This window comes from Crotalus tigris, unplaced genomic scaffold (assembly GCF_016545835.1).
Source record: "Crotalus tigris isolate CLP2741 ecotype Arizona unplaced genomic scaffold, ASM1654583v1 scf7180000019031.1477733, whole genome shotgun sequence".
Lineage (NCBI taxonomy): Eukaryota > Metazoa > Chordata > Lepidosauria > Squamata > Viperidae > Crotalus > Crotalus tigris.
In genome coordinates this window covers 460,071-486,413 of record NW_024097335.1, presented here as the reverse complement: position 1 = coordinate 486,413, position 26,343 = coordinate 460,071, and the positions used below count along the sequence as shown (strand labels likewise).

The 26,343-nt window shown below is 42.4% G+C and overlaps 1 protein-coding gene across 12 annotated transcripts in view; it reads left to right on the top strand.

Moving 5' to 3' along the window:
* LOC120314980 (disks large homolog 2-like) overlaps window positions 1-26,343 on the top strand; it is an 899,194-nt gene that overhangs the window by 451,135 nt on the left and 421,716 nt on the right. Inside the window, exon 1 of one of the 12 annotated variants that reach the window (XM_039358604.1) lies at window positions 25,155-25,555. The exons of the other annotated variants lie outside the window; for them this stretch is intronic. Coding sequence (XP_039214538.1) covers window positions 25,454-25,555 — 102 coding nt within the window. The 5' untranslated portion in view covers window positions 25,155-25,453. Of the gene's footprint in view, window positions 1-25,154; window positions 25,556-26,343 lie in introns of those variants that run through there. 12 annotated transcript variants of the gene reach the window in all.

Genomic DNA, 26,343 nt, shown 5'->3' with positions numbered 1-26,343 from the left:
GGTGTGTTCTGATTGGTTAGGAGCTTGTAAATATATATATATATATACATTGCTTACTGGTGTAGACCACTTAGAGAGTGCTTGCACTTAAAGCGGTATATAAGTCTCATAAATAAATAAATGCTGACAAAGGTTTCTTCATTGGAAAATGTCTTCATGTAAGCAACTATTTTCTAGTAACGTATTACCTGTTCAAAGACCAGGTAAAAACAAATACAGTAGATCAAAAGGAGAAAGAACTGACAAAGGCAGGAAGAGATAGGAAGTAACTTAAGCATATTATCTATTTAAGTAGGTGAGGCATTAAGTCAAAAGATGATGACCTTCTGGCTGCTTCATTGGGACAAAGGGTATCAAAAGGTTATGAGGTTTGTGGGGGCGGGGGGAAAGCATGGCGGTTTGCTGCACGTGCATTTTTCTCCACACTGGACTGCAGTCAAAAGCCCTGGGTTGCGTTCTCAACCTCTGTCTTCTCCATTCTCTTCTCCGTTCTACTAATAACTGCTGAGAGTCACCAAGAACTGCAATGGGAAAATGCCAGGAGGTGGAATAAGATACAGGTAATCCTCGACTTATCACCACAATAACAATAGCGATAACATTTAGACTTATATACCGCTTCATATGCTTTGCAGCCCTTTCTAAGCGGTTTACAGAGTCAGCATATTTGCTCCCAACAATCTGGGCCTCATTTTACTACCTCGGAAGGATGGAAGGCTGAGTCAATCTTGAGCTCGTCAGGATCAAACTCCTGACAATGGGCAGAGTCAGCCTATAACGCTGCATTCCAAGCAGTGTGGCACCATGGCTCCTTCCTTCCTTCCTTCCTTCCTTCCTTCCTTCCTTCCTTCCTTCCTTCCTTCCTTCCTTCGCAATATCACTTACATTTATGTATCGCTTCACAGTGCTTTACAGCCTTCTCTGAGTGGTTTACAGAGTCAGCATACTTGCCCCCAACAATCTTGGTCCTCGTTTTACTGACCTCGGAAGGGTGGAAGGCTGAATCAACCTTGAGCTGGTCAGGATCGAACTGCTGGCAGTGAGCAGAGTCAGCCTGCAACAACTGCATTCTCATCACTGTGCCACCAAGACTCCAAGTTACTTTGGACTTTCCATTAAAATTATTTAAGTAACATTCTAATGATCATCAAACTAACCAATAGTCCCAAACCATCAGTCTCTCTTTATTACACTGGGCTTTGTTCTAAGCAGAATTAAATGTCTGGATTTTAAAAAAAAATGACCAAGGCAGGTCCATAGAGGTCGTATCCTCAACATATGATCAAAATGAGAGTCTATTCTATTCTATTCTATTCTATTCTATTCTATTCTATTCTATTCTATTCTATTCTATTCTATTCTATTGATCTTCTAAGTAAAGATAATCCTTAACTCCATTTGGTAAGAAAGGTATAGTTTACTAGAAGTCAAGTGAATTACAGAACTGAAATCCGTGCACCAAGACCCCAAGTGAACACTTTTCCCCTGCTTAGGCGCTTCCCACCTCTGTCCAATCAATTTCGAAGAAGATGTTTTGGAAATGGCCACTCTGATTGTAAGCTGGCTTGCCGCTGCATTCTTCTCATTGTGGAGCGACCTTGAAACACCCTCTCGCCCAGGCATGTCACTTTCTTCACTTTCACTTTCCCCCCCTCCCAAGTGCTCCCCTCCCTCTCCCCCTCCCCCCCCAGGGTTCATGGCAGACAGGTACCGAAAGGATTGCAGAGAGCAGTTCTGACCACAGTTGTTAAGTGAACCACTGCAGCTGCTAAGCTAGTAACATGGTTGTTAAGTGCATCTGGCTGGCTTCCTCGTTGACTTTGCTTGTCAGAAGGTTGCAAAAAGTTGATCACATGACCCGGAGACCCTGGAACCGTCATAAATATTCTTGCCACTTAACACCACTGGCAAGACAGGGGATAAAATGGGACAAAACTCGCTTAACAATTCTCTTGCTTAGCAATGAGGACCCAGATTGTTGGGGGCAATAGGCTGACTCTGTAAACTGCTTAGAGAGGGCTGTAAAGCCCTATGAAGCGGTATATAAGTCTAAGGCAGTGGTTCTCAACCTGTGGGTCAGGACCCCATTTGGGGTCGAACGACCATTTCATGGGGGTCGCCAAACAATGCAGTCTGCCATTTTCTCCCCTTTTCCTTAGCTGTGCTACTCCCTTTTATTCTATTGGCTTTTGAAAGCCAATAGAATAGACTCTCTTGAATAGAGTCTAATTCTATTGGCTTTCAAAAGCCAATAGAAATTGTCCAGGCTGTCTCTGCCTGCTGAGCCCGCCAAAAGTCCCATTCTGCAAACGGTGCTGCACCAGTTGAGTAGTCCTCGACTTACGACCGGTTGAGTAGTCCTCGACTTACGACCGGTTGGGGGGTCGCGGCATTAAAAAGGTTGAGAACCACTGGTCTAAGTGCTATTGCTATTTCTATCAAAGCCATGATGGCACAGTGGTTAGAATGCAGTACTGCAGTCTACTTCTGCTGACTGCCGGCTGTAGTTCAATTCTCACTAGTTCAAGGTTGACCCAGCCTTCCATCCTTCTAAGGTCAGTAAAATGAGGACCCAGATTGTTGGGGGCAACAGGCTGACTCTATAAACCGCTTAGAGAGGGCTGTAAAACACTGTGAAGCAGTATAGAAGTCTAAGTGCTGTTGCTAAGTGGGAAGGAAGGAAGGAAGGAAGGAAGGAAGGAAGGAAGGAAGGAAGGAAGGAAGGAAGGAAGGAAGGAAGGAAGGAAGGAAGGAAGGAGCAAGCCACAGTAGTGCAGTGGTTAGAGTTCAGTATTGCAGGCAAACTCTGCCCACTGCCAGGAGTTTGATCCTCACCAGCTCAAGATTGACTCAGCATTCCATCCTTCTGAGGTCGGTAAAGTGAGGACCCAAAAATTGGTACAACGGGGATCCAGATTGTTGGGAGCAATATGCTGACTCTGTAAATTGCTTAGAGAGGGGTGTAAAGCACTGTGAAGCGGTATATAAGTTTAAGTGCTATTGCTATTGCTAAAAAGAAGCACAAATTTCTGGGGGAAAGGTCTGAACATGGCAAACTAAGTGGGCAAACAGTGATTTGAATAGTGACTAATTATCGAATAGGCCAAAGAAAGAATACAACAATTTTCTTCTCTGGTTTTGTCTGATTTAAACTTCGAAAAGGTCTTTGTATCAAAGCTAGGGGTTTTTTTTCCTAAAAAAATTGCTTCCAAAGCTTTGAAAGGGAGATCAGTTTAGTGCTTCTGATAGCTACAGTATCTGAGGTAACCTCAGTAATTGGATTGAACTGTCAGTGTTGTGCACAGACTAATAATCAGATTTTACACACTTCGTTAGCATAGAGGGATGCAAAGAAAAGGGTTTTTTTTTAAAAAAAAATCTTTAGAGTCTATGATGGATGAGACAAACCACTATACTTTGAGGCTGTTTCTCAAAATAGGAAAATTATCATCTTCTTCTTATGATATGCAGGTAGTCCTCAACTTATGATTACAGTTGAGCCCAAAATTTTTCTGGCTAACTGAAACATTTGTTAGGTGAGTTTTGCCCATTTTACGACTTTTCTTGCCGCAGTTGTTAAGTGAATCACTACAATTAGTAACAGCGTTGTGAGGTGGATCTGGTTTCCCCATTGACTTTGCTTGTCAGGAGATCACAAAAGGTGATCACATGACCCTCGGACCGTCCTAAATATGACTCAGTTGTCAAGCACCTGAGTTTTGATCACGTGACCGTGGGAGGAGAGGTGCTGCAAAGCTTGTAAGTGTGAAAAAGAGTCATAAGTCCCTTTTTTCAGTGTCGTTGAAACGTCAAACGGTCACTAAATGAACTGCTGTAAGTCAAGGACTACCTGTAGGTGGGCTTGACTGAGAAAAATAATTGTTCCAAGGATCTTAACATGAAGTAAAGATGAAAGGGGGAAAAAGAGGTAATGATGGGATGTTGGGAAAATAAAACAATGCGAAGTGTACAGGTGTATCATTTATTCCCAGGGGGATCAAGAATAGAGTCATTGTCATCTGGTTTTTAATGGTCTTTCTAACCTCTTTGACACCTCTTGGGACAATGGAGTTCCTCTGACATCATATCAGATGTTGGTTGACTTAAGGGGGGATGACTTTCTTTCTCAGAATGTCTCTTGGGTGTCTTTGATCCGTGGCATCGATTTGTCTTCAACAATGGTCTACGCCAGTGGTTCTTAACCTTTTTTAACGAATTGCCCCCTTGAGCCAATGAGGAAGTTGTCATCGCCCCCCTCCCCCAACATAACCTCTCAATCACAACATAGGAAACGATTCTTCAATTTTTGCAAACGCTTGTCTTGTTTTCTTTAAAATTGTCAACAGGACATATCGATGCAAATAATTTATTTCCAGTCTTTTTCCCGTATCTCAGCTGTGTGAAAAACTTTGGTGCCACCCGTCACTTTATTCCCAAACTTCGTGATACATGTATTTCATTATTATCTTATTTATTCAAGACACTTAAATGTAATGACCGCTGAAAACAAAATTTACTTGCAAGAAAGTGAAATGCCCGAAAAGAAAAACAGTTAACATTTAATGATTGAATTACAAGTGAAATTTAAGATGCAAAAAGAAATATAAAAAGGGTAGAGGCTTCTGCACAATGCGCATGAAGATAAGCAATGCGTATTCACATATGTACGGCGTTCTGTACTGAAGCTAGCTGGAGGAACATTTGAAAACACAATTCAATCCACTAACAGCGAGTGATCTGTTTTTGTACGACAGATATACAGCGATTCACTGTATGAAAAAGTCTCAAAAGTGTCCCCAAAACTTCTTGCTCCATCGCCCCCATATCGCCCCCTTTTTGTTCCTTTGTCCCCACGTTGCCCCTTTTCATTCCATCGCCCCCCTGAAAAACGAAATCACCCCCTGGGGAGCAATATCAACCAGGTTAAGAACCACTAGTCTACACTACAGTATGGTTTGCTCAGGTGGCTATTGATCGCCCTCTAGAGGGAGAACGTGGTATCAGCTTCTAGGTTCCATTGATGCCCAGTGCCTCCTGATGTTCTCTTTCTTTGAAACCCAAAAATTAGCCCTTGCCAAAACCTGTGGTGGAATTCAGATACCTGAATTTGACGCAGGCCTAGGCCTCTGAGGCCTAGAACAGACTTCCGGAAGTGGCATCCACGCACTTCCAGTGGGCCATTCTAGGCCTGGGAGGCCTCCTCCAGGCCTCCGAGACCTAGACTGGACTTCTGGAAGCCAGCTGGTTCTCCGAATGCAGCAAAATTTAGCTACCGGTTCTACTGAACAGGTGCACACTGGCTGAATCCCACCACTGGCCAAAACATGTCCCCCATCCCATACTTCGGTGTTCTCTTCACTTCACTACTGCTCCAGAAGGCTTCAGATGTCCTGTCCAGGAATCTGCCATTCTTCCTATTCCTCCTCCTCCTCTTCCTCCTCCTCCTCCTCCTCCTCCTCCTCCTCCTCCTCCTCCTCCTTCTGATCTCTCTCACAAAAACCACTGTCCAGGTAAGCATCACCTACATTGCACCTGGGTATCAAATTTTTTCTACCAAAAGTTCTTTCCTAAAGTTCTTTCTACCTAAGACAACATATAAAAAAGCAGAGACATCACTTGGTTGGCAAAAATCCATATAGCCAAAGCTAAGGTTCTCCCAGTAGTAATGTATAGCTCTGAGAGTTGGACCACAAGGAAGGCTGAGTGCCGAAGAATTGATGCTTTCAAATTTGTTTTTCGGAGAGGACTCTTGGACTGCAAGGAGATCAAATCAGTCAATCCCACATGAAATCAACTCTGACTGTCCTTTGGAAGGGCAGATAACTGAAGCTGAAGCTCCAATACTTTGGCCGCCCAATGAGAAATGCTTGCTCCTCGCACTTTGCTCACTCTCATTTCTCCTGTCCGCCTGCTTTGTATTTCTTCAATGTAGATTGTAGGCTTCGGAGTTCTCCTTTTCCGTACACACTTAACAAATTCTATTATTAGTTGAGTCAACTTTAATCATCTCCAATTCTTGGTGATACTGTATAGCCATAGAGTAGCTGCCATCTAGTGGTAAACAGAAGAATTGTGCTGCAAAGGAAAAAGGTTTTTAGGTAAGAACTGAAACAAATTCTCACTTGATGTCTTTGACTTCTGGTGATAAAACAATGTGACAAAAGCAATACGATGAGATATGTTCACAACCTATAGCTAAATTGTAGCATACGTTTGGATTCAGCCAAATTTCTTTTGTCAGTTCGGCCACTGTGGCTTATAAACAATGATTTACAACTAATGTAAACTCAGTAAGCTGTGGTTTATCCAGTAATCAGTGGTTAAAACAAATCTTAGTTCATAGCATGAGCTCATGTAAAAGTTCATAGTTCATAGCATGAGCTCATTAAAAAAAAAGAGAACTAGCCAGGCTTAAGTGCTTTTTAAGCTCACAACGCTTTCAATTTAAGCCAATTCATTGCTTGATTCCTTACAAACGATAAACAGACCAAGTGCAACTGACCTGGAAGAGACCAAAGGCTGATTAGAGAAGTTAATACTGCCTACAATTTCTCTGTGTTGCTATAGGTCAGGCATGTCAAACTGCCGGCCTGTGGGTCAGATGCGTCACACCAAAACTGTGCCCAACTCATTGCCAGCAATGGGGGAAAAGTTGTGATTCATCGTGTGATGTCACAAGTTTGACATGCCTGCTATAGGTAGTCCTCAACAACTGTTCATTTAATGATTTTCTCTTCTCTTTTCTTCTCTTCCCTTCCCTTCCCTTCCCTCTTCTCTTCTCTTCTCCTCTCCTCTCCATCTCTTCCCTTTCCCCTTCCCTTCTCTCTTCCTCTTCTCTTCTCTTCTCTTCCCTTCCCTCTTCTCTTCTCTTCTCTTCTCTTCTCTTCTCCTCTCCTCTCCTCTCCATCTCTTCCCTTTCCCCTTCCCTTCTCTTCTCTTCCCTTCTCTCTTCCTCTTCTCTTCTCTTCCCTTCCCTTCCCTTCCCTCTTCTCTTCTCCTCTCCTCTCCATCTCTTCCCTTTCCCCTTCTCTTCTCTTCTCTTCTCTTCTCTTCTCTTCCCTTCCCTCCTCTCTTCTCCTCTTCTCTTCTCTTCCCCTCCCCTCCCCTCCCCTCCCCTCCTCCTGTCCTGTCCTGTCCTGTCCTGTCCTATCCTATCCTCCTATCCTATCCTATGCTTATTTTATACATATCCTATCCATATCTTGTCTTTTCTTGTCTTGTCTTACCTTATATCTTATCTTATCTTATGTCATTTTATCTTACCTTGTCTTGTCTTGCCTTATCTTATCTTATCGTACCTTGTCATCTTACCTTACCTTACCTTATCTCTTACCCTATGTCATATATCTTATATCTTTTATTTTATTTTATATCTTATCTTTTATCTTATGTCTTATCTTCTCTTTTCTCCTTTTACTTTATCTTCTTCTTCTTTTTTCGTAAAAATTTTTATTGTCAACTTTACAATACATAACAATCTTACAAATACTTCAGATAAAAAATAAAACAAATTGATACACACCGCATTCGGTCTTGCCCGCCCATTTCCCCCCAAACCGCATCCCACCTCAAACCAACTTACTTCTTTCCCTCTTTTTCTTCACTCACCCCCAATCCTCCTTCACCTCAACCTTCCTCCTTACTTCTCACCTTCTTCTCCTCCCTCGTGATGCGGTCCAGGGGAAATGCCCGAGCAGTTCCTCTCTCAAAATTAAAACATTAATATTATATACAATAAGACTATTTCTACTTTATCTGAACTACTTAAACTTCAACTTCTACTTTATCTTCTGTAACATAATTCCAGATGGCTTTACATGACACAATAACCGGTACTCTTAGCATGTTACCTGGAAATGGGCCGAATGAATGGCTCTTTATAATTTATATTATGCCACACTACCTTTGCACAGATCCTCATCTGGTTTGGCTTTTTTAATAAAACGAATGTTCTAAAACTTTGCGTTAAACCTGTTAGTTTAGTTAAAATAAACAACAACAATAACAAAAATGAAATCAACTGCTTATAATCCTTAGCCTACTTTACCGAATTAGAAGGTCTTCCTTGCTCAACTAATTATAGCCGTGATTGATTAGCTTCAAATCCATTACCAATATTTATAGCTGGAAACCCTTCATCTCAATTGTTAGATTTTCTCACCTCAGCTTGGCATCTCTAAGAGGTGACAAAGCATTATCTTAATTGCATACAAGAGAGATATTTTTTTAAAAAAATAGCAACTGTGTGATCTGTCGATCCAGTGGCTGGAGGTGGTAGCTGAATAGACTCATTGTAATCACTAAATGGGTGCATCAAGGTCTAGCTGTTCAGCCATTTGTGTAAAAGTTGATAACTGTGGTGAGCTGACTTGTGAATACTTGCTGTTAGCTGTGGGAGTGAGATTGCAAATAATTTAATTTACTGAGTAATCTTTCTTCTTGCATTTGTATTTTTTTTCCTTTTTTTTTTCCGGCTGCATTTGAGTCAATCTTGACTCCTGGCAAATGCTTCAACTAGTTCCTGCACTTTTCTTAGCAAGATTTTCAGAAGTGGTCAGACACTGCCTTCTTCCTAGGGCTGAGAGAGAAGATCTGGCTCAAGGTTACCCAGCTAGCTTTGAGTGTAAGGCAGGACTAGAACTCACGGTCTCCTGGTTTCTAGTAACCACAACACCAAACAGGGTCTTTTTGAGCAGTGTTTCTCAAACTTGGGGATTTTAAGATATATGGACTTCAATTCCCAGAATTCTCTAGTCAGTATGGCTGGTTATAGATTTCTAAGAACTGAAGTGCACATGCAAAATAGAATAGAATAGAATAGAATAGAATAGAATAGAATAGAATAGAATACGGAATTAGAATAGAATAGAACAGAACAGAACCGAATAGAATAGAATAACAGAGTTGGAAGGGACCTTGGAGGTCTTCTAGTCCAACCCCTTGCTTAGGCAGGAAACTCTATACCACAGGGGGTCTTCAAACTTGGCCCTTTTATGACTTGTGGACTTCAACTCCCAGAATTCTTCAGCCAGGCACGCTGGCTGAGGAATTCTGGGAGTTGAAGTCCACAAGTCATCAGAGGGCCAAGTTTGAAGACCCCTGCTATACCATATCAGTCAAATCGTTGTCCAATCTCTTCTTAAAAACTTGCAGGATTGGAACTTTCACAACTTTTGGAGGCAGGTTGTTCTACTGATTAATTTTTCTAATAGGACATTTCTTCTTAGTTCTAGGTTGTTTCTCTCTTTGGTTAGTTTCCATCCTTGCTTCTTGTCTCTGCCTTCAGGCGCTTTGGAAAACAGCTTGACTCCCTCTTCTTTGGGGCAGCCCCTGAGATATTGGAACACTGCTATCATGTCACCCCTCGTCCTTTTAATTCCTTAAAGTTTCCAAGTTTGACAAACCCTGGTATACAGTATGCTACAGGTAATGCTTGACTTATAACTATTCATTTGAGGAATGATCGTAAGTTACTTCTTTTTAGTGATGTTATAACTTCAAATGGTTGGTAAACATATGGTTGTAAATCAAGGAAGTATGGTAAGACCACACTTGGAATATTGCATCCAGCTTTTGGTGCCACAATATAAAAAGACGTTGAGACTCTAGAAAGAGTGCAGAGAAGAGCAACAAAGATGTTCAGGGAACTGGAGGCTAAAATATATAAGGAACAGTTGCTGGAATTGGGTATGTCTAGTTCACAGGTCGGCAACCTGTGGCTCCGGAGCCGCATGCGGCTCTTTGAGCCTTCCCCTGTGGCTCCCAGCCTCCTCTGCCTTTGCAGAGAGAGAGAGAGAGACAGAGAGAGGCAATTGCACTTCCCTGCTTCTCTCTCTCTCTCTCTCTCTCTCTCTCTCTCTCTCTCTCTCTCTGTGTGTGTGTGTGTGTGTGTGTGTGTATAAAAAAAAAGAGAGTGCACTCACAGTGTTCTCCGAGGAGCTGAAAAGCTTACTGGGCGGAGCTCTTCCCTTTGCTGCGTCTCTGCAGGAAGCAGGAAGGGCAGGAGAGAGCTAGCTAGCCCAGCTAGGCTGACTCAGGAATTCTGGGAGTTGAAGTCCATGAGTCATAAAAGAGCCGAGATTGCCTACCCCTGATCTTGTTGGACAACAGCCTGAAGCTTGTCAGGTGAGTAGCAGATAGGAGAGGGGGGAGAGAGAGAGAGAGAGAAAGAAAGAGAGCGGGGGAAGAGGAGTGGCAGACCAAGGGCAGATAGAGAGGGAGAGAGAGACCCTTTTGACATCTAAAATGAAGATAACACTGCATATATCCTTTTTTTACCTTTGTGTGTGTGTGTGTGTGTGTGTGTGTATGTATATATATATATACATACATACATATACATATATATATATACACACACACATACATACACACACACAAACACACACACACCTATAATAAAGGTAAAAAAGGATATGTGCAGTGTTATCTTCATTTTAGATATCAAAATGGTTTCGCGGCTCCCAGTGTTTTGTTTTTGGTGGGAAACGGGTCCAAGTGGCTCTTTAAGTGTTTTGGGTTGCCTACCCCTGGTCTAGTTTAAGGAAGAGAAGGACGAGGGACCTAGTGACTGAACAACAATTGTTTATTTTTTTTATTTTTATTTTTCCAAACTCTCCCCATACATATACCGTGATATTTATCAGATGTTAACATACATTCTTTTTACATTCATATATAAGATACTTTTAATAAAATGAAATAAATACACACACATGACTTTTGGTGTTGCTCGCCCATTTCCCCTTTCACTGTATCCACACTCCTTCTTCTCTATCTTCTTTCTCCCTTTCTTCTCTTCCCTACGTCCCTCTTCTTCCTCTCCTCTTTCCTTCATCACTTCTCCCCACTTCTCTTCTCCTCCAACCTTCCTACTTCCTTCTCCCCTCCTTTACTCTTTTCTCTCTCCTCTCCTTTCTTCCCTCTCATCCCTCTTCAGATACAATTCAGGGGTAATGTCTGAGCAACTCCTCTCTCCAAATTTCCCTATCTGTATTATATACAATAAGATTAATTTTCTCTTACATTAATACTTTTATTTATCTAACCTTCTCGGTATATACTTCTATAAATATTTATACAACCTCCAATTATTCAATACTGTGTTGCCTGGGTCTCCCTCCTTATCTGCTCCTTCTTCTTCCATCTAAATTGATGTTAACTATCTTTTAACCGTATTCTCTTTTCAGCCAATCATAAAAAGTTCCCCAGATTTCATAGTAGTCTGACTCTGTCTTATCTTTAATTGTCATTGTTAGTCTGTTCATTTCTGCACATTCCAATATTTTCCCAATCACCTCTCCCTCGGGGGGGGGGGGCTTTCAGTGCTTTCCAATTTTGTGCAAACACAATCCTGGCTGCCATAATTATATGAATAATTAAATATGTTTTCTCTTTATTGTATTTCCCTGGTAGAATACCCAACAGGAATATTTCTGGTCTTAGTTCTATACAACAATTGTTTATAATCATCCTCAGAATCAGATATAATCTCCCTCGGATGCATCCTTTGGCGCCTCACTAAAAGTTGATGACCAGTTGTAATATTTAACATTAACAGAATGGAAGCATTGATCAGTAAATAAGGAACATTTCTTCTTTCTTCTGGACTTTTGGGGTGTTCCTTGGAATGCCACTGAAAGGTCAAGGGAAAACTTTGACTGCAAAGAAGTTAAACACTCGGAGTTTATGGCTTGACGTGATATATGGTCATCATGGAGAAAAATCTATGTGGTCACTAGGAGCTGAAAATGACTTTATGGCACATAATCAATCATGATATACAAACCTGCAGCTGCCAAAAAGGCCAACCGAGTGCTAGGCTGCATTAAAAGAGGGATAGAATCAAGATCACGTGAAGTATTAATACCACTCTTCAATGCCTTGGTAAGGCCACACTTGGAATACTGCATCCAGTTTTGGTCACCACGATGTAAAAAAGATGTTGAGACTCTAGAAAGAGTACAGAGAAGAGCAACAAAGATGATTAGGGGACTGGAGGCTAAAACATATAAGGAACGGTTGCTAGAATGGGGTATGTCTAGTTTAACGAAGAGAAGGACAAGGGGGGACATGATAGCAGTATTCCAATATCTCAGGGGCTGCCATAAAGAAGAGGGAATCAAGCTATTTTCCAAAGCACCTGAAGGCAGGACAAGAAGCAACGGGTGGAAACTCATCAAGGAGAGAAGCAACCTAGAACTAAGGAGAAACTTCCTGACAGTGAGAACAATTAATCAGTGGAACAGCTTGCCTCCAGAAGCAGTAAAGGCTCCAACACTGGAAGTTTTTAAGAAGAGACTGGACAGCCATTTGTCCGAAATGGTGTAGGGTTTCCTGCCTGAGCAGGGTGTTGGACTAGATGTCCTCCAAGGTCCCTTCCAACTTTACTACTATTATTATTATTATAACCTAGCTAGAGTTGGAGGAGACCAACTCTGCCCACTACAGAAATCCAAATTAAAGTATCCCAGTTTTGAATGTTTAGCTTGTCTCTGAGTGCACCCAATATTGAATGTCTTACCATAATGGATTGTGAGAATAACCTTGGGGGACAGGAATAACAGTCACAGAGTAGACAGTGGTCAGAAACAAGATATCCCAGCCCACAGAAGGAATGGGGGCATAAGAAGCTAATTTGCTAAAACAATTCACTTCCAAAATCCCAGGTACCCATTGCCATTAAGTATTAACTATTTGTGTTGATTTATGTAGCTTTATGTACCTCCGTTTGACTGAAAGTAGAATATTTTGTGATGGATGGTAGAAGTTTTGTGCTATACAGGTAGTCCTTGACTTATAACCATTCATTTAGTGACCTTTTGAAGTTACAAGGGGCACTGAAAAAAGAGACTTATGATTGTTTTTCACACAACTGTTGCAGCAGAATTGTGGTCATGTGATCAAAATTCAGATGCTTGGCAACCGACTCATATTTATGACAGTTGCAGTGTCCCGGGGTCAGGTGATCCCGTTTTGCGATTTTCTGACAAGCAAAGTGAATGGCTTAAAGAGTGTTAAATCTCTCTATACTTAAGGGCTTAAGTTAAGGAGGTCTTACTGGCTTGGTTCATACATGGTTATTTTAACCATTTTTTAAAATATATGACTGAGTTCACTCAGCTCCAAGTGCTTTCCATCTTCAGTACCTCCAAATGTATGTGTCATGGTTCCGACAGATGAAACTCTTCAAAGAACTTCGAGGCATTGTTTGCCTTAAAGAATTTTTATTTGAGAAGCATAATGTCGGCACTGCATAATCAAAGCCAAAAACTGAATTCCCCTCCCCTGAGCACATAGTATCAAAGCACAATTCCCTCCTCCAATTAACAGTCATAAATCACATTCTCCAATCAGTTTGAAATGTAGGCTTTCCCTCCAGACCTCCAGTCAGCCAATTCTTATCATCTCTTATTTCAATAACCTTGGTTCACACACTAGGTCCAGTATTGTTATGTCTAGCTGAACTCTCATGCACATTCCTCCCCCCCCCCCAGCATCATCTACCTCTAGCTCTAGCTCTAAAAGTAAAACATAAGTAGACAATGGTTGCATCTCCAACTGTTGTCAAAGCAAAAACATCCGATGTTAGCAGCGTTGACAGTATGCATTTCAACTCCCAGAATCCTCAACAATAGTCATGTCCATTGTGGAATTCTGGGAGTTGAAGTCCACACACCGGTTGCAACTATCAAGCAGGACCATATATATTTTAGAGATAGTTTTTCTCCTCAAGTAAGGGAATTAACAAAAAATAAAAGAAAGAAAAACATACAGGAGAAAGCTGAGTCAGATAAAATTTTAGGAACTCCTTGGTTTTTCTTACAGACTAGAAAATACATCCTTCCAATTAGAGCCTTTGCCAAATGGTACAAAACAGTCCAGTTGTTGCACTGCTCCTTCGTTATTACTTTATTTATTTATTTTTGCCAGTTTGCAGAAATGTATTGGTTAGCAAACTCCGGGGGTACGTGCAAGAGAAAACAATTTATCGCTTGAATGGTTAGTGCATTTGGGAACTATTCCCGTATAGCAGACATGTCAAACACAAGGCCCGGGGGCTGGATGCGGCCTGCGAAGTGGTTTCATGTGGCCCGCGAAGCCATCCTGGAAACAGTGAGGGAATAGCTCCCACTGCCTTGGCCCTGGCCCAGGCCGGCAGGGAGGGAGCTAATGTACAATTTTGTGGTGGCCATCTATGCTGAAATGCATTCAATCTTAGCTCCACAAGGCTGTCTGGAAACAACGAGGAACCAGCCCCTGCCACGTCGGCCTTGCCCCTTGGGTGCATGCTGGGGAGGTGTCACCCTTTGTGAGGAATGAAGAAATGCACCATCACCTGGAAGTGGCCAACAAATGGCCCTCGCCTACTTCACCAATCCAGCTTGATGGGCTCCAGGGGAGGGGTTTCAGCAGGCAGTGAGGCTCCTCCAGTGGACCATGCCTTGGCACTTGCCCCGGTCCCACCCCCTTCTGCCAGAGACCCTCAGATCTGTCCCACTCCTGCCCAGGCCCCCACAGGCACCCTTGACATGAACGATGGAGAGCTGGCCATGCCCACCCAATAGGCCACACCCACTCCGTCTACACCCACCCAGTAGGCCACACTCACCCTGGCCACACATCCCTCCCCCCCCCGAGGGCAGCCGCAATGCTGATGCGGCCCTCAATGAAATTGAGTTTGACACCCCTGCTATATAGAAATAAGCAAGATTGTGCTTGATCTGGATAGGCTGAGTTCAACTGTCTGGAAGCTATGACGTGTTTAATCATAATTTATTATAATCCATGCCTTACAAACATGCCCAAAGTATGGGCATGCAAAATTGTGGGCGTGGAGGGGAGAATAGCAAATGGTGTGTTGTGACAACCTGACACAGACTCCACTTTTTTTGTACCTAGGTCATGAATTTGTATAGCGTTGCAATACTAGTTTTGATCGGCACCTTGAAAGTTTTGTTGTTGTTGTTAGTTGCAAAGTCATGTCCGACCCATCGTGACCCCATGGACAACTTTCCTGGAGTCCATTTAAGCTTTGAAAGTTTACTGTAGTGTAAATAAAAGGTTAAGTTGTGTGCTACATAATTAGCGTAATGTGTAGTTTGACCCTTAGGCAGTCAGCTTCCGTATGTTGGTGAACTACAGTATTAGTGATGTTGACTGGGGGGCATTTCTTTAAGGCAAGGCTCCCCAAACTTGCCCACTTTAAGACTTGTGGACTTCAACTCCCAGAATTCCTCAGCCAGCATGGCTGAGACCCCTGCTCTAAGGGCTGAGAATGCTATGCAAATATATTTCAGCAGTCTCCCATCAAGATGTCAACTCTGAAAGATGGGAGGAAAAAACTTAGAAATGTTCTGTTGTAATACCTAATCTTTTCAGTTCTGATATCATCGGAGAAATCCGTAAATGGTTCCCAGAAGTAACAATATAGCTTGCTTTAATTGTGATCAAATAAACCAACATTAAATTCCTCTCTGTTACTTCTAATTAGTTCATTCACGTGCTGTATTGTTGTAGGATTCTCTTCGGTTCTTTGTACCATCACACAGAATTTGGTTTTAACAGGACTCTACAATAGGAAAAAAGTATCCAGGTCACTCTCTGCTTTGTCATTTGTTTTTCCCTTTTAAATTTTAAAACCTCAATTAGTTTCTTTTGTAGAGCCAGTGAAACATCCTTTTCCAAGACGTTATCTTGACCTGTCAGTTGTAAATCCACTTTCAAGTCTCTGCCTTCCAAGATTAAATTGTTCTACATCAGTCATTTTGTCACTAACATCTTCTGAATATAATCTGCCTCCAGAAGCGGTGAATGCTCCAACACTGGAAGTTTTTAAGAAGAGACTGGACAGCCATTTGTCTGAAATGGTATAGGGTTTACTGGCTGAGCAGGGGGTTGGACTAGATGACCTCCAAGGTCTCTTCCAACATCATCACCACCACCACCACCATCATCATCATCATCATTATTATTATTGATCATCGCACAGTCAGCCAGATGTTCAGACTGGATTTGGCATTTTGTCTACCTATCGAGTCCTTACCCAGGACCTGGGATAGGCAGATGTGGATGTTTGATGGTATTACAGATATCGTCGCAGGATGGAAGCAGTTCCTAATAAGGCCGCCTTTTGCAATTGACTAATGGTGAATTTGTCAATGCCAATGGTGTTCAAGTGGTGCTCCAGTTGTTTATTATTATTATTATTATTATTATTATTATTATTATTATTGTTGTTGTTGTTGTTGTTGTTGTTGTTGTTGTTTGATACATCATGTCCATCCATTAAAATTTTGCTTTAAATACATTTATTTTCTCTTTATTCCTTTTTTTTCTTCCTTTTTTTTCTTTCTTGCCCTTGTTTCTTCTTCGTATTCTCTTTTCTTTGTTAAGAAAATCTATTCGATTTTACTATTATAATCAAAATTCATAGTAAAAATATATTAAAAAAAGAAAATTTCTTCTGTGGACACTCCTCTGTTCTGGTGAAGCCTTCATCTTCTCTGCAATAAAGTTTCTAAATTTTCCAAGTTGCACTTTGGGATAAAGTGTCTGAATACAGGCAGTCCTTGACTTACAACCACAACTGAGTCCAAATTTTCTGTTGCTAAGAGAGACACTTGTTCAGTGAGTTTTGCCCCATTTTACAACATTTCTTGGCACGGTTATTAAGTGAATCACTGCAGTTGCTAAGTTAGTAACCTGGTTGTTAAGTGAATCTGGCTTCCCCATTGACTTTGCTTGTCAGAAGGTCACAAAAGGGGATCACATGACCCCCTGGGACATGGCAACCGTCGTAAATATGAGTCAGTTGCCAAACATCTGAATTTTGATCACATGGCCATGGGGATGCTGCAACGTTCGTAAGTGTGAAAAACGGTCATAAGTGACTTTTTTCAATGCCGTTGTAAGTTCAAACAGTCACTAAACGAATTGTTGTAAGTTGAGGACTGTCTGTAAGCCACTGTTGAATCCTGGAATAAAATCTGACAGTTTTGCATTTTTGCCTTAGAAAAAGATGTTTGTAGTTGATAATGACATTGACAAGTAATTATATTGGGAAGACGCCAAGAAATATATGCAATTATGTCCAGATTTTTAAAGGGGGGGGGGAAATACCACCAACTCAAGTGAAATAACATTTATTTTAGAAGGCAGATAGTCACACGCTCATGTGAAAATAGACTGAGGAGTAAGCATTTACTTTAAAAGATAAATATTGTTAGAAGTGAAAGAGCATGTTTGTCAGTTCTTATTCATAAGAAGCAGCTATGAATTATTAATAATTATCTATTGTCACAATTGTCAGATGGCATTGAGAGTTTGTCTGCTTTCAACAAGTTTCTGCTTGTTTTCATAGTTTTTCTCCCCACTTGTTTTGCTGAAAAAGCTTTTTCTTAATGCAAAAAAATAAAAATAAAAAGCTGTATTCAAATTCCCTTTCAGTAGCTTGTTTGGAAGACAACACCCAAAACTATTAGTGAGGACATCTTATTCATGAAACAGAAATATGGTAGAAAATACATATAGTATTTGTTTGTTTGTATTCCACCTTTATTATTTTTACAACTAACTCAAGGTGATGAATATATCCAACACACCTTTCTCCTCCTATTTCCCCCACAATAACAACCTGTAAGGGGCTGAGAGAGTGACTGGCCCAAAGTCACCCAACTGGCTTTCATAGTTGAGGCAGGACTAGAACTCACCGTCTCCTGGTGATTGACCCAGAATCACTCAGCTTGCTTTCATGCTTAAGGCGGGACTAGAACTCACCGTCTCCCGGAGATTGGCCCAGAATCACTCAGCCAGCTTTCATGCTTAAAGCGGGACTAGAATTCACTGTCTCCTGGTGATTGGCCCAGAATCACTCAGTCAGCCTTCATGCTTAAGGCAGGACTAGAACTCACCATCTCCTGGTGATTGGCCCAGAATCACTCAGCCAGCTTTCATGCTTAAGGCGGGACTAGAACTCACTGTCTCCCGGAGATTGGCCCAGAATCACTCAGCCAGCCTTCATGCTTAAGGCGGGACTAGAACTCACCGTCTCCTGGTGATTGGCCCAGAATCACTCAGCCAGCTTTCATGCTTAAGGCGGGACTAGAACTCACAGTTTTAACAACTCTGGCAAGAAAGGTCATAAAATGGGATAAAACTCACTTCAGAAATGTCTCACTTAGCAACAGAAATTGTGGTGGTAAGTCGAGGATACCTGTATGGATCTGTAAAGGTGAGGGGGAGAGAGAAATGACGTTCTGACTTGTGGGAGTCTGTCACTGTAGCCACGCAATAAAGGTGGAACTAACACGTGTGTTTGTGCACGATTTCACAAGCTTAGCATGTTTTTAAACAAAGAATGAAGCAAACAGCAATTTTATATGCCTGAGACTATCGCATGGGGCAGAGTCTGATACGAGATCTGTCTGCTGTCTGTCTTATCTATCGAGGCCTTTAAAAGGTGTAGCCCCCACAACCACCGGTTGGCCATTCTATCAACAATGCTAGATGCCCCCACACTGAAGGTAATCCTAGGTGATTTATATTTGTTTGCATTAAATAAGAGCGCCTGCTTGCTTGTAACTATGGAATGGATTGTCATGGAAACCATACTACTTTTTTTTCTAAATTTACACTAGTACTTCTTAGGGGAAGGAGGAGGAGGAGGAAGAAGAGAGAGAGAGAGAGAGGGAGGGAGAGAGAGAGAGAAGGATGGCATTAGCAGAGTTTCCAGAGAATTTCTCCCCTCAGATAGCTTAACAATTAGGTAGTCCTCGACTTACAACAGTTCATTTAGTGACGGTTCAAAATTACAATGGTGCTGAAAAAAGTAACTGTTCACACTTACGACCTTTGTAACATCCCCAGGGTCACGAGATCAAAATTCAGATGTTGGCAATTGGTCCATACTTACGACGGTTGCAGTGTCCCGGAGGGGGTCATCTGATCCCAATTTTGTGACTTTCTGACAAGCAAAGTCAGTGGGGAAGCCAGATCCATGGTGTTACTAACTTATCAACTGCAGTCATTCACTTAACAACGGTGGCGGGAAAGGTCGTAAAATGGGGCAAAACTCACTTAAGAAATGTCTCCTTTAGCCAGAGAGGTTTTGGGCTCAGCTGTGATCAGAAGTTGAGGACTTGACAGTGGTGTCAGAGTTCAGACTTCCAGTGGTGGAGCACCCACAACTTCTGGAGGCAAGTTGTTCCACTGCTTAATTGCTCTAACTATCAGGAAATTTCTCCTTAGCTCTAGGTTGCTTCTCTCTTTGGTTAGTTTCCATCTAAGAAGCAACCGGATGGAAACTAACCAAGAAGAGAAGCAACCTAAAAACTAAGGGGGAATTTCCTGACAGTGAGAACAATTAACCAGTGGAACAACCTGCCTCCAGAAGCTGTGGATGCTCCAACACTGGAAGTTTTTAAGAAGAGACTGGACAGCCATTTGTCCGAAATGGTGTAGGGTTTCCTGCCCGAGCAGGAGGTTGGACTAGATGACCTCCAAGGTCCCTTCCAACTTTACTACTATTACTATTACTATTACTATTACCTCTAGGGTCACTTCCAACTCTGTTATTCTAATTCTACCCTACCCTACCCTACCCTACCCTTATTCTATTCTATTCTATTCTATTCTATTCTATTCTATTCTATTCTATTCTATTCTATTCTATTCTATTACTCCATCTTCTCTTTTCCTCTCCTCTCTGTTCTGTTCCATTCCATTCCATTAATCTATTCCAGTGATGGCGAACCTTTTAGAGACTGAGTGCCCAAACTGCAACCCAAAACCCACTTATTTATCGCCGGGTGCCAGGTGGGCATGGCCCACCAGGTGGGCGTGGCTGTGGCGGTCATGGCAGAATGGATGGGTGTGGGCAAGATGGGCGTGGTCACCTCGATATTCCTTGTGGGCAGGGACTCCTGTGGGGGCCGGACAGGGTTGGGGGAGATCCAGGGCGTCTCTGGTGAATGGGACAGTGGGAAGGCGGCTCATCCTGCAGGGTGAGGGGAGGCGAGGCAGGGCAGGGGTGCCATTGTCGCAGGGCAAGGCGAGGCAGGGGCCGGGGCGGCTGCTGCCTGACACCATCGTCCCCCGCACACAGAGGCCAGTGAGCGCATGGAGGCCAACGGTGACCGTCAGCAGCCACAGCCTGCTGGCCCCTCAACTGGCGCACTTTAGGGCTCCGCAGCCCGCTGCCAGCAGTTCAGAGAAACCGCCTCTGAGCTGGACGGATGGCCGACAGCTGAGGAGGCAATGCAGTGGGTCGTGCCCGGGAAAAGGAGAGCATGCGAGTCCAGGAGGGATGGGACGGGGGGAGGGAAACCAGCCATGCTGGGATGCATCTGGCCATGTGGGATCTTGGCGAGTTAGCAGGCGGCTGCTTGAAGAGTGATGGTTGCCATCTCCGGGGCATGGCGCGAGTGCCCACAGAGAGGGCTCTGAGTGCCGCCTCTGGTACCCGTGCCGTAGGTTCGCCACCACTGATCTATTCTATTCTAGTCTACTCCACTCCATTCCATGCCAATCCATTTCATATTTTCTAATTCTATTCCATTCCATTCCATTCTATTCTATTCCATTCCATTCCTAAATCAAATCGGAATGCGGGAAGCTTCAAATACTGCAACCATAGAAATCTTTCTTGATATTGTTTATGGAGATAGAGCTTGCAAGATTCATCTTGAATGTTGTGAGGTGAGGCCGGAGGTGTTGAGTCCGGTCTACAAGAGTGATTGAGTTCAATCTCCAAAGAGCAATAAAACGTTGTAGCCTTGCTTTCCACTCTTCCCTTGCCAATGAATCAGTAGTCTTCCTTTTTTAAGAAAATGGCCAAGATTAAATGAAATATGGTAATGGGTTCCGTTGTGGGAAACTAACATACGTTTTTGGCTTTCTGTAAAGATCTTTTATTATAAGCATCTTGGATTAGAGCAGTTTATTGGTTTGATTCACCACGACGGATTTAATGGCTTTCCAATTTTCTAAGCTGTTGTGAAGATTAACACCACAATCCCCTGCATGCTGCCTTAAAAGGAAGCAACACCTATTTAATGGAGCTTGTTCCTCGTTAATTTCCAGGTTGTATCATTCATTACAAGCCGTCTTAGACCAGGGGTATTCAAACTTGGCAACTTTAAGACTTGTGGACTTCAACTCCCAGAATTCCTCAGCCAACCCTCAGGGCTGGCTGAGGAATTCTGGGAGCTGAAGTCCACAAGTCTTAAAGTTGCCAAGTTTGACGACCCCTGTCCTAGACTTAGGACCGTAGCTGAGCCCAAAATTTCTGTTGCTAAGCGAGGCAACATACTAGCTTCACCCCATTTTACGACCTTGCTTGCTAAAGTTGTTAAGTGAATCACTGCAGCTGTTAAGTTAGTAACCTGGTTGTTAAGTGAATCCGGCTTTCCCATTGACTTTGCTTGCCAAAAGGTTGCAAAAGGGGATCACGTGACCCCTTTTGCGACCGTCGTAAATATGAGTCAGTTGCCAAGCATCTGAATTTTGATCACGTGACCATGGGGATGCTGTAGGTCATAAGTGTGAGAACCGGTCCTAGGTCACTTTTTCCAGTGCTGTTGTAACTTTGAACTGTCACTAAGTGAATAGTTGTAAATTGTAAGGGCTACCAGTATTTATATTTTTTAGGAAGAATTCTGCTTATACCAAAGATGTAAATATTGTAACAGCCTGAAACATGATATTATTTCATGCATATGGATAGTAGCTGTAAACGTCTTTTTTTTTGGTGAGTTAATTTTTCGATAGTTCTTTTTTTGTTTATATCTTCTAGAAGTGTAAATTGCTCTTAGTAACCAGAGGATATGCACCCCAAAATAATGCTTTAATTATCCTTGCAGGCGGAAAACAGGTTGCAGTAATAATTGGCGATTACTAACAGAAAGCGGGCTGGCTGGCTTGCCTGGTTTTTTTTTTTTTTGCAAGCAAATAAGGAACAAACTATGTTTTGGTGGCATCTGAGTAGGTGGCCTCCAAGCCCCACATCACAGCAGGTGGGACTTATCCTACCCTGCCCCATTTTACTGCAGATAATGTAATATCCGTTCTCATTAGTATTATGTAAAGCTTTCCTAGCTTTGTTCAGAGTACCACAAATGATTTAAGTAAGAGCTGCTGTCTCCTGTAGGTTAGTCCATTAATAGCATCTCATCTAAAAGAGCCGAGGTGGCGCAGCAGTTAGAGTGCAGTACTGCAGGCCACTTTAGCTGACTGTGTTCAGCAGGTCAGCGGTTCAAATCTCACCGGCTCAAGGTTGACTCAGCCTTCCATCCTTCCGGGTAGGTAAAATGAGGACCCAGATTGTTGGGGGCAATGTATATATATATATATATATATATATATATATATATATATATATATATATACACATTGCTTACTGGTGTACACCGCTTAGAGAGTGCTTGCACTTAAAGCGGTATATAAGTTTCATAAAATAAATAAATCACCAATGATGGAGAGGAGGGTGAGCAGAAGGATACTGAACTTCTGAAGCAGGTGATCTCCTTCTAGATGAGGGAACAGGTGACTTTCTGGCCTTCTAGCAACTCTGCTTCACAAGCTCTCAGAGAATTTTTCCTTTTCTTCCTTACAAATGCCCAACTTGGGGGACAAAAAGATAATTTCTCCTTTCACCCCCGCCCCCTCCTTTTTTAAAAAACAAGATTAGGAGCTGATGAGCAAATTCAATAACATTATTCCCTATTTCACATCTAGTGGGATTATACTCATGCATCTTACTGGAAGCATTTCAGAATGGCTTCAGGTATCCCTTACGCACCAGTGTAGACTTGGGCTGCACAGACCCAGGTTCAAATCCCCGTCTCACCCTGCAGCTGTTTGGGAGCCTTTGGCCAAATCCTTCTCTTTCAAGCCAGCCTTCCCTGCAGGGATAAAATTAGGAATGCGATTGCCAAGTAACCTGTATTTTATTACTGTATTTGCTTTTATCTATTTTGCCCTGAAATTAGATCTTGTATTTTATTTTTGTATTATATTATATATGGTTGTATGAGTAAACAGTTTATCTATCACCCATCTCCTATCTATCTATCTATCTATCTATCTATCTATCTATCTATCTATCTATCTATCTATCTCTAGCTAGTTATCTTGCTATCATCTATCATTTAGCAGTCTATCCATCTATCCATCCATCCATCTCTCTCTCTCATCACTCTCTATCTAGTTATCTATCAGTCTGTCTGTCTGTCTGTCTGTCTATCTCTAGCTAGCTAGTTATCTTGCTATCATCTATCTATCTATCTATCCATCATTCCATCCATCCATCTCTCTCATCACTATCTAGTTATCTATCAGTCTATCTATCCATTCATCTCTCTCATCACTCTCTCTCTCTCTCTCTCTCTCTCTCTCTCTATCTATCTATCTATCATTTATCTATTTATCTTATCTATCCATCATTCCATCCATCCATCTCTCTCTCATCACTATCTAGTTATCTGTCTGTTTGTCTGTCTGTCTATCTATCTCTAGTTAACTAGTTATCTTGCTATCATCTATCTATCCATCATTCCAACCATCCATCTCTCTCATCACTCTCTATCTAGTTATCTATCAGTCTATCTATCCATTCATCTCTCATCACACACTCTCTCTCTTTCTCTATCTATCTATCTATCTATCCTTCATTCCATCCATCCATCTCTCTCATCACTCTCTATCTAGTTATCTATCAGTCTCAGTCTATCTATCCATTCTTCTCTCTCTCTCATCACTCTCTCTCTTTCTCTATCTATATCATCTATCCATCTATCTATCTATCTATCTATCTATCTATCCATCATTCCATCCATCCATCTCTCTCTCATCACTCTATCTAGTTATCTATCAGTCTATCTATCTATCTATCTATCCATCATTCCATCCATCCATCTCTCTCATCACTCTCTATCTAGTTATCTATCAGTCTATCAGTCTATCTATCCATTCTTCTCTCTCTCTCATCACTCTCTCTCTCTTTCTCTATCTAGATCATCTATCCACCTATCTATCTATCTATCTATCTATCTATCTATCTATCTATCTATCCATCATTCCATCCATCCATCTCTCTCTCATCACTCTCTATCTAGTTATCTATCAGTCTATCTATCTATCTATCTATCTATCTATCTATCTATCTATCTATCTATCTATCTATCTATCTTGCTATCATCTATCATCTAGCAGTCTATCTATCCATTCATCACTCTCTCTCTCTGTCACTCTTTCGCTATCTATCTATCTATCTATCTATCTATCTATCTATCTATCTATCTATCTCTAGCTAGCTATCATCTATCTACCGTCTGTCTGTCTGTCTATCTTTCTATCATGTGAGTTTCTTCAACTGAGCTTGCTTGTCGAAGGCTATCTTTTGGGCCAATTGTTCAGAAATAACTTGCTCCCCTACCCTAGCATTTTCCAGGTTGCTCTCCTTCCACGTGCTGGCCTGCTTCATTTTTAAGGGCAGATCAGCTCTAGCAAGCTAAATGCCTCGCAATGCCTTCAAACGAATCACCTCCCGGTAAATAACTCTCTGGAGGGATGCTCTCTCTCTCTCTTTCTCCCCCTCCCCTCCAGCCAGCCGCCGCCCCCCCCCCCCGACCGTTTCTCGCAAGAGAGCAGAGCTGTCACCTGCTCTCCTTTCCAAGTCACTTTCACTTTCTTCGAGCAGACGTTCTTCCTTCGCTGCTGCCGTTGCCGCAGACTGGAACCGATCCTCCGCCTTTCGCGGGAGGCCGGCCGTGGCCGGGAGGCGGCAAGGATGGGGACGGACCTTTCTTGAACCGATCTTCAGAAAAAGCTTCGGAGGAGGCGAGGCTCCGCTTCCCCCCCCCTCCTCCTTCCCACAATGACCGTGTCTTGCAGCAAGGCACTGGCTGTACACCAAAGGGAGAGCTGCGGTGTTTTCCTTCGCCTGGCGTGATCTTTCCAGCCCACTTGAGCTGGGCATGACAACCTTGTGTGATTCTTTCGAGTAGGCGTGAGCCTCGTTGTACATGTGTTAACGTGCGTCCACCTGCTCGGCTTTACCTGCCTGCCTTCCCCCCCCCCCCTCTCTCTCTCTCTCTCTCTCTCTCTCTCTCTCTCTCTCTCTCTCTCTCTATATATATATATATATATATACACACGTATATATTTTAAATGAGCTCCCCCAGTGGAAGAGGGGAACCCCTGACACTTCACGATTAATGCTGCAATGTTGATTCATCTGCAAGGGGATGGTTGAATTGGGGGCACAGGTGGCGAAGAAGGCGGCCTGTGACCGAGAAGGCAAAATCCAAGCTAGCTGTTGAGCTGAAGATGTCGACTCTCCCGCGGCTGGATTAGCTGCTCTTGTTGTTTTTTTTTTTTTCTTCCCCTCCAAATAAATAAATAAATCAAATAAAATCAAAATCTCCTGGCTGCTTTCAGCTGCAGCCCTCAAGGAATGTGCAGGCTTGCTAACTCTTCTGACCGCATTACACCAATGATTTGCCACTGCAAAGTTGCCTGTACGAACAACACGTTGTCGTTGATGTTCGGATGCAAGGTAAGGAGACGGAGGGGCTTGTTGCCCCAACTGGCTTCTTTTTTGGGGGGGGGGAGGAAATGAAACCGGGGCAATGAAGTAACCGTGGTTGGAGCCGGGTTGATGGTTGATGCACGTGTGTGAAAAGGGAGAGAGAGAGAGAGAGAGAGATTGAAAAGCAGTGATTTATTTTGAAAGCAGCAAAGCTGGGGGGGGGGAGAATTTTTTTTCTGGGTTATCTGGAAACATTCGAAGGGAGATAGAGAATTGCATGCCTTTCTTTCCTCCTCCTTCTTCTTCTTCTTCTTCTTCTTCTTCTTCTTCTTCTTCTTCTTCTTCTTCTTCTTCTTCTTCTTCTTCTTCTTCTTCTTCTTCTCCTCCTCCTCCTCCTCCTCCTCCTCCTTTTCCTCCTATTCTTTCTCTTTCTTCTTCTTCATCTTTCTTTCTTTCCTTCTTCATCTTTCTTTCTTTCTTTCTTTCCTTCTTCATCCTTCTTTTTCTTCCTCTTCCTCCTCTTCCTGCTCTTCTTCCTCTTTCTTCTTCCTCTTTCTTTCTTTCCTTCTTCTTCATCCTTCTTCTTCCTCTTCTTCCTCTTTCTTCTTCTTCATCTTTCTTTCTTTCCTTCTTCTTCTTCATCATCATCTTTCTTCCTCTTCTTCTTCTTCTTCTTCTTCTTCTTCTTCTTCTTCTTCTTCTTCTTCTTCTTCTTCTTCTTCTTCTTCTTCTTCTTCTTCTTCTTCTTCTTCTTCTCTTCCCTTCCTTCCTTCCTTCTCAAAGAAAGATTAACAAAACCGAAGGAGGCAGGCAGC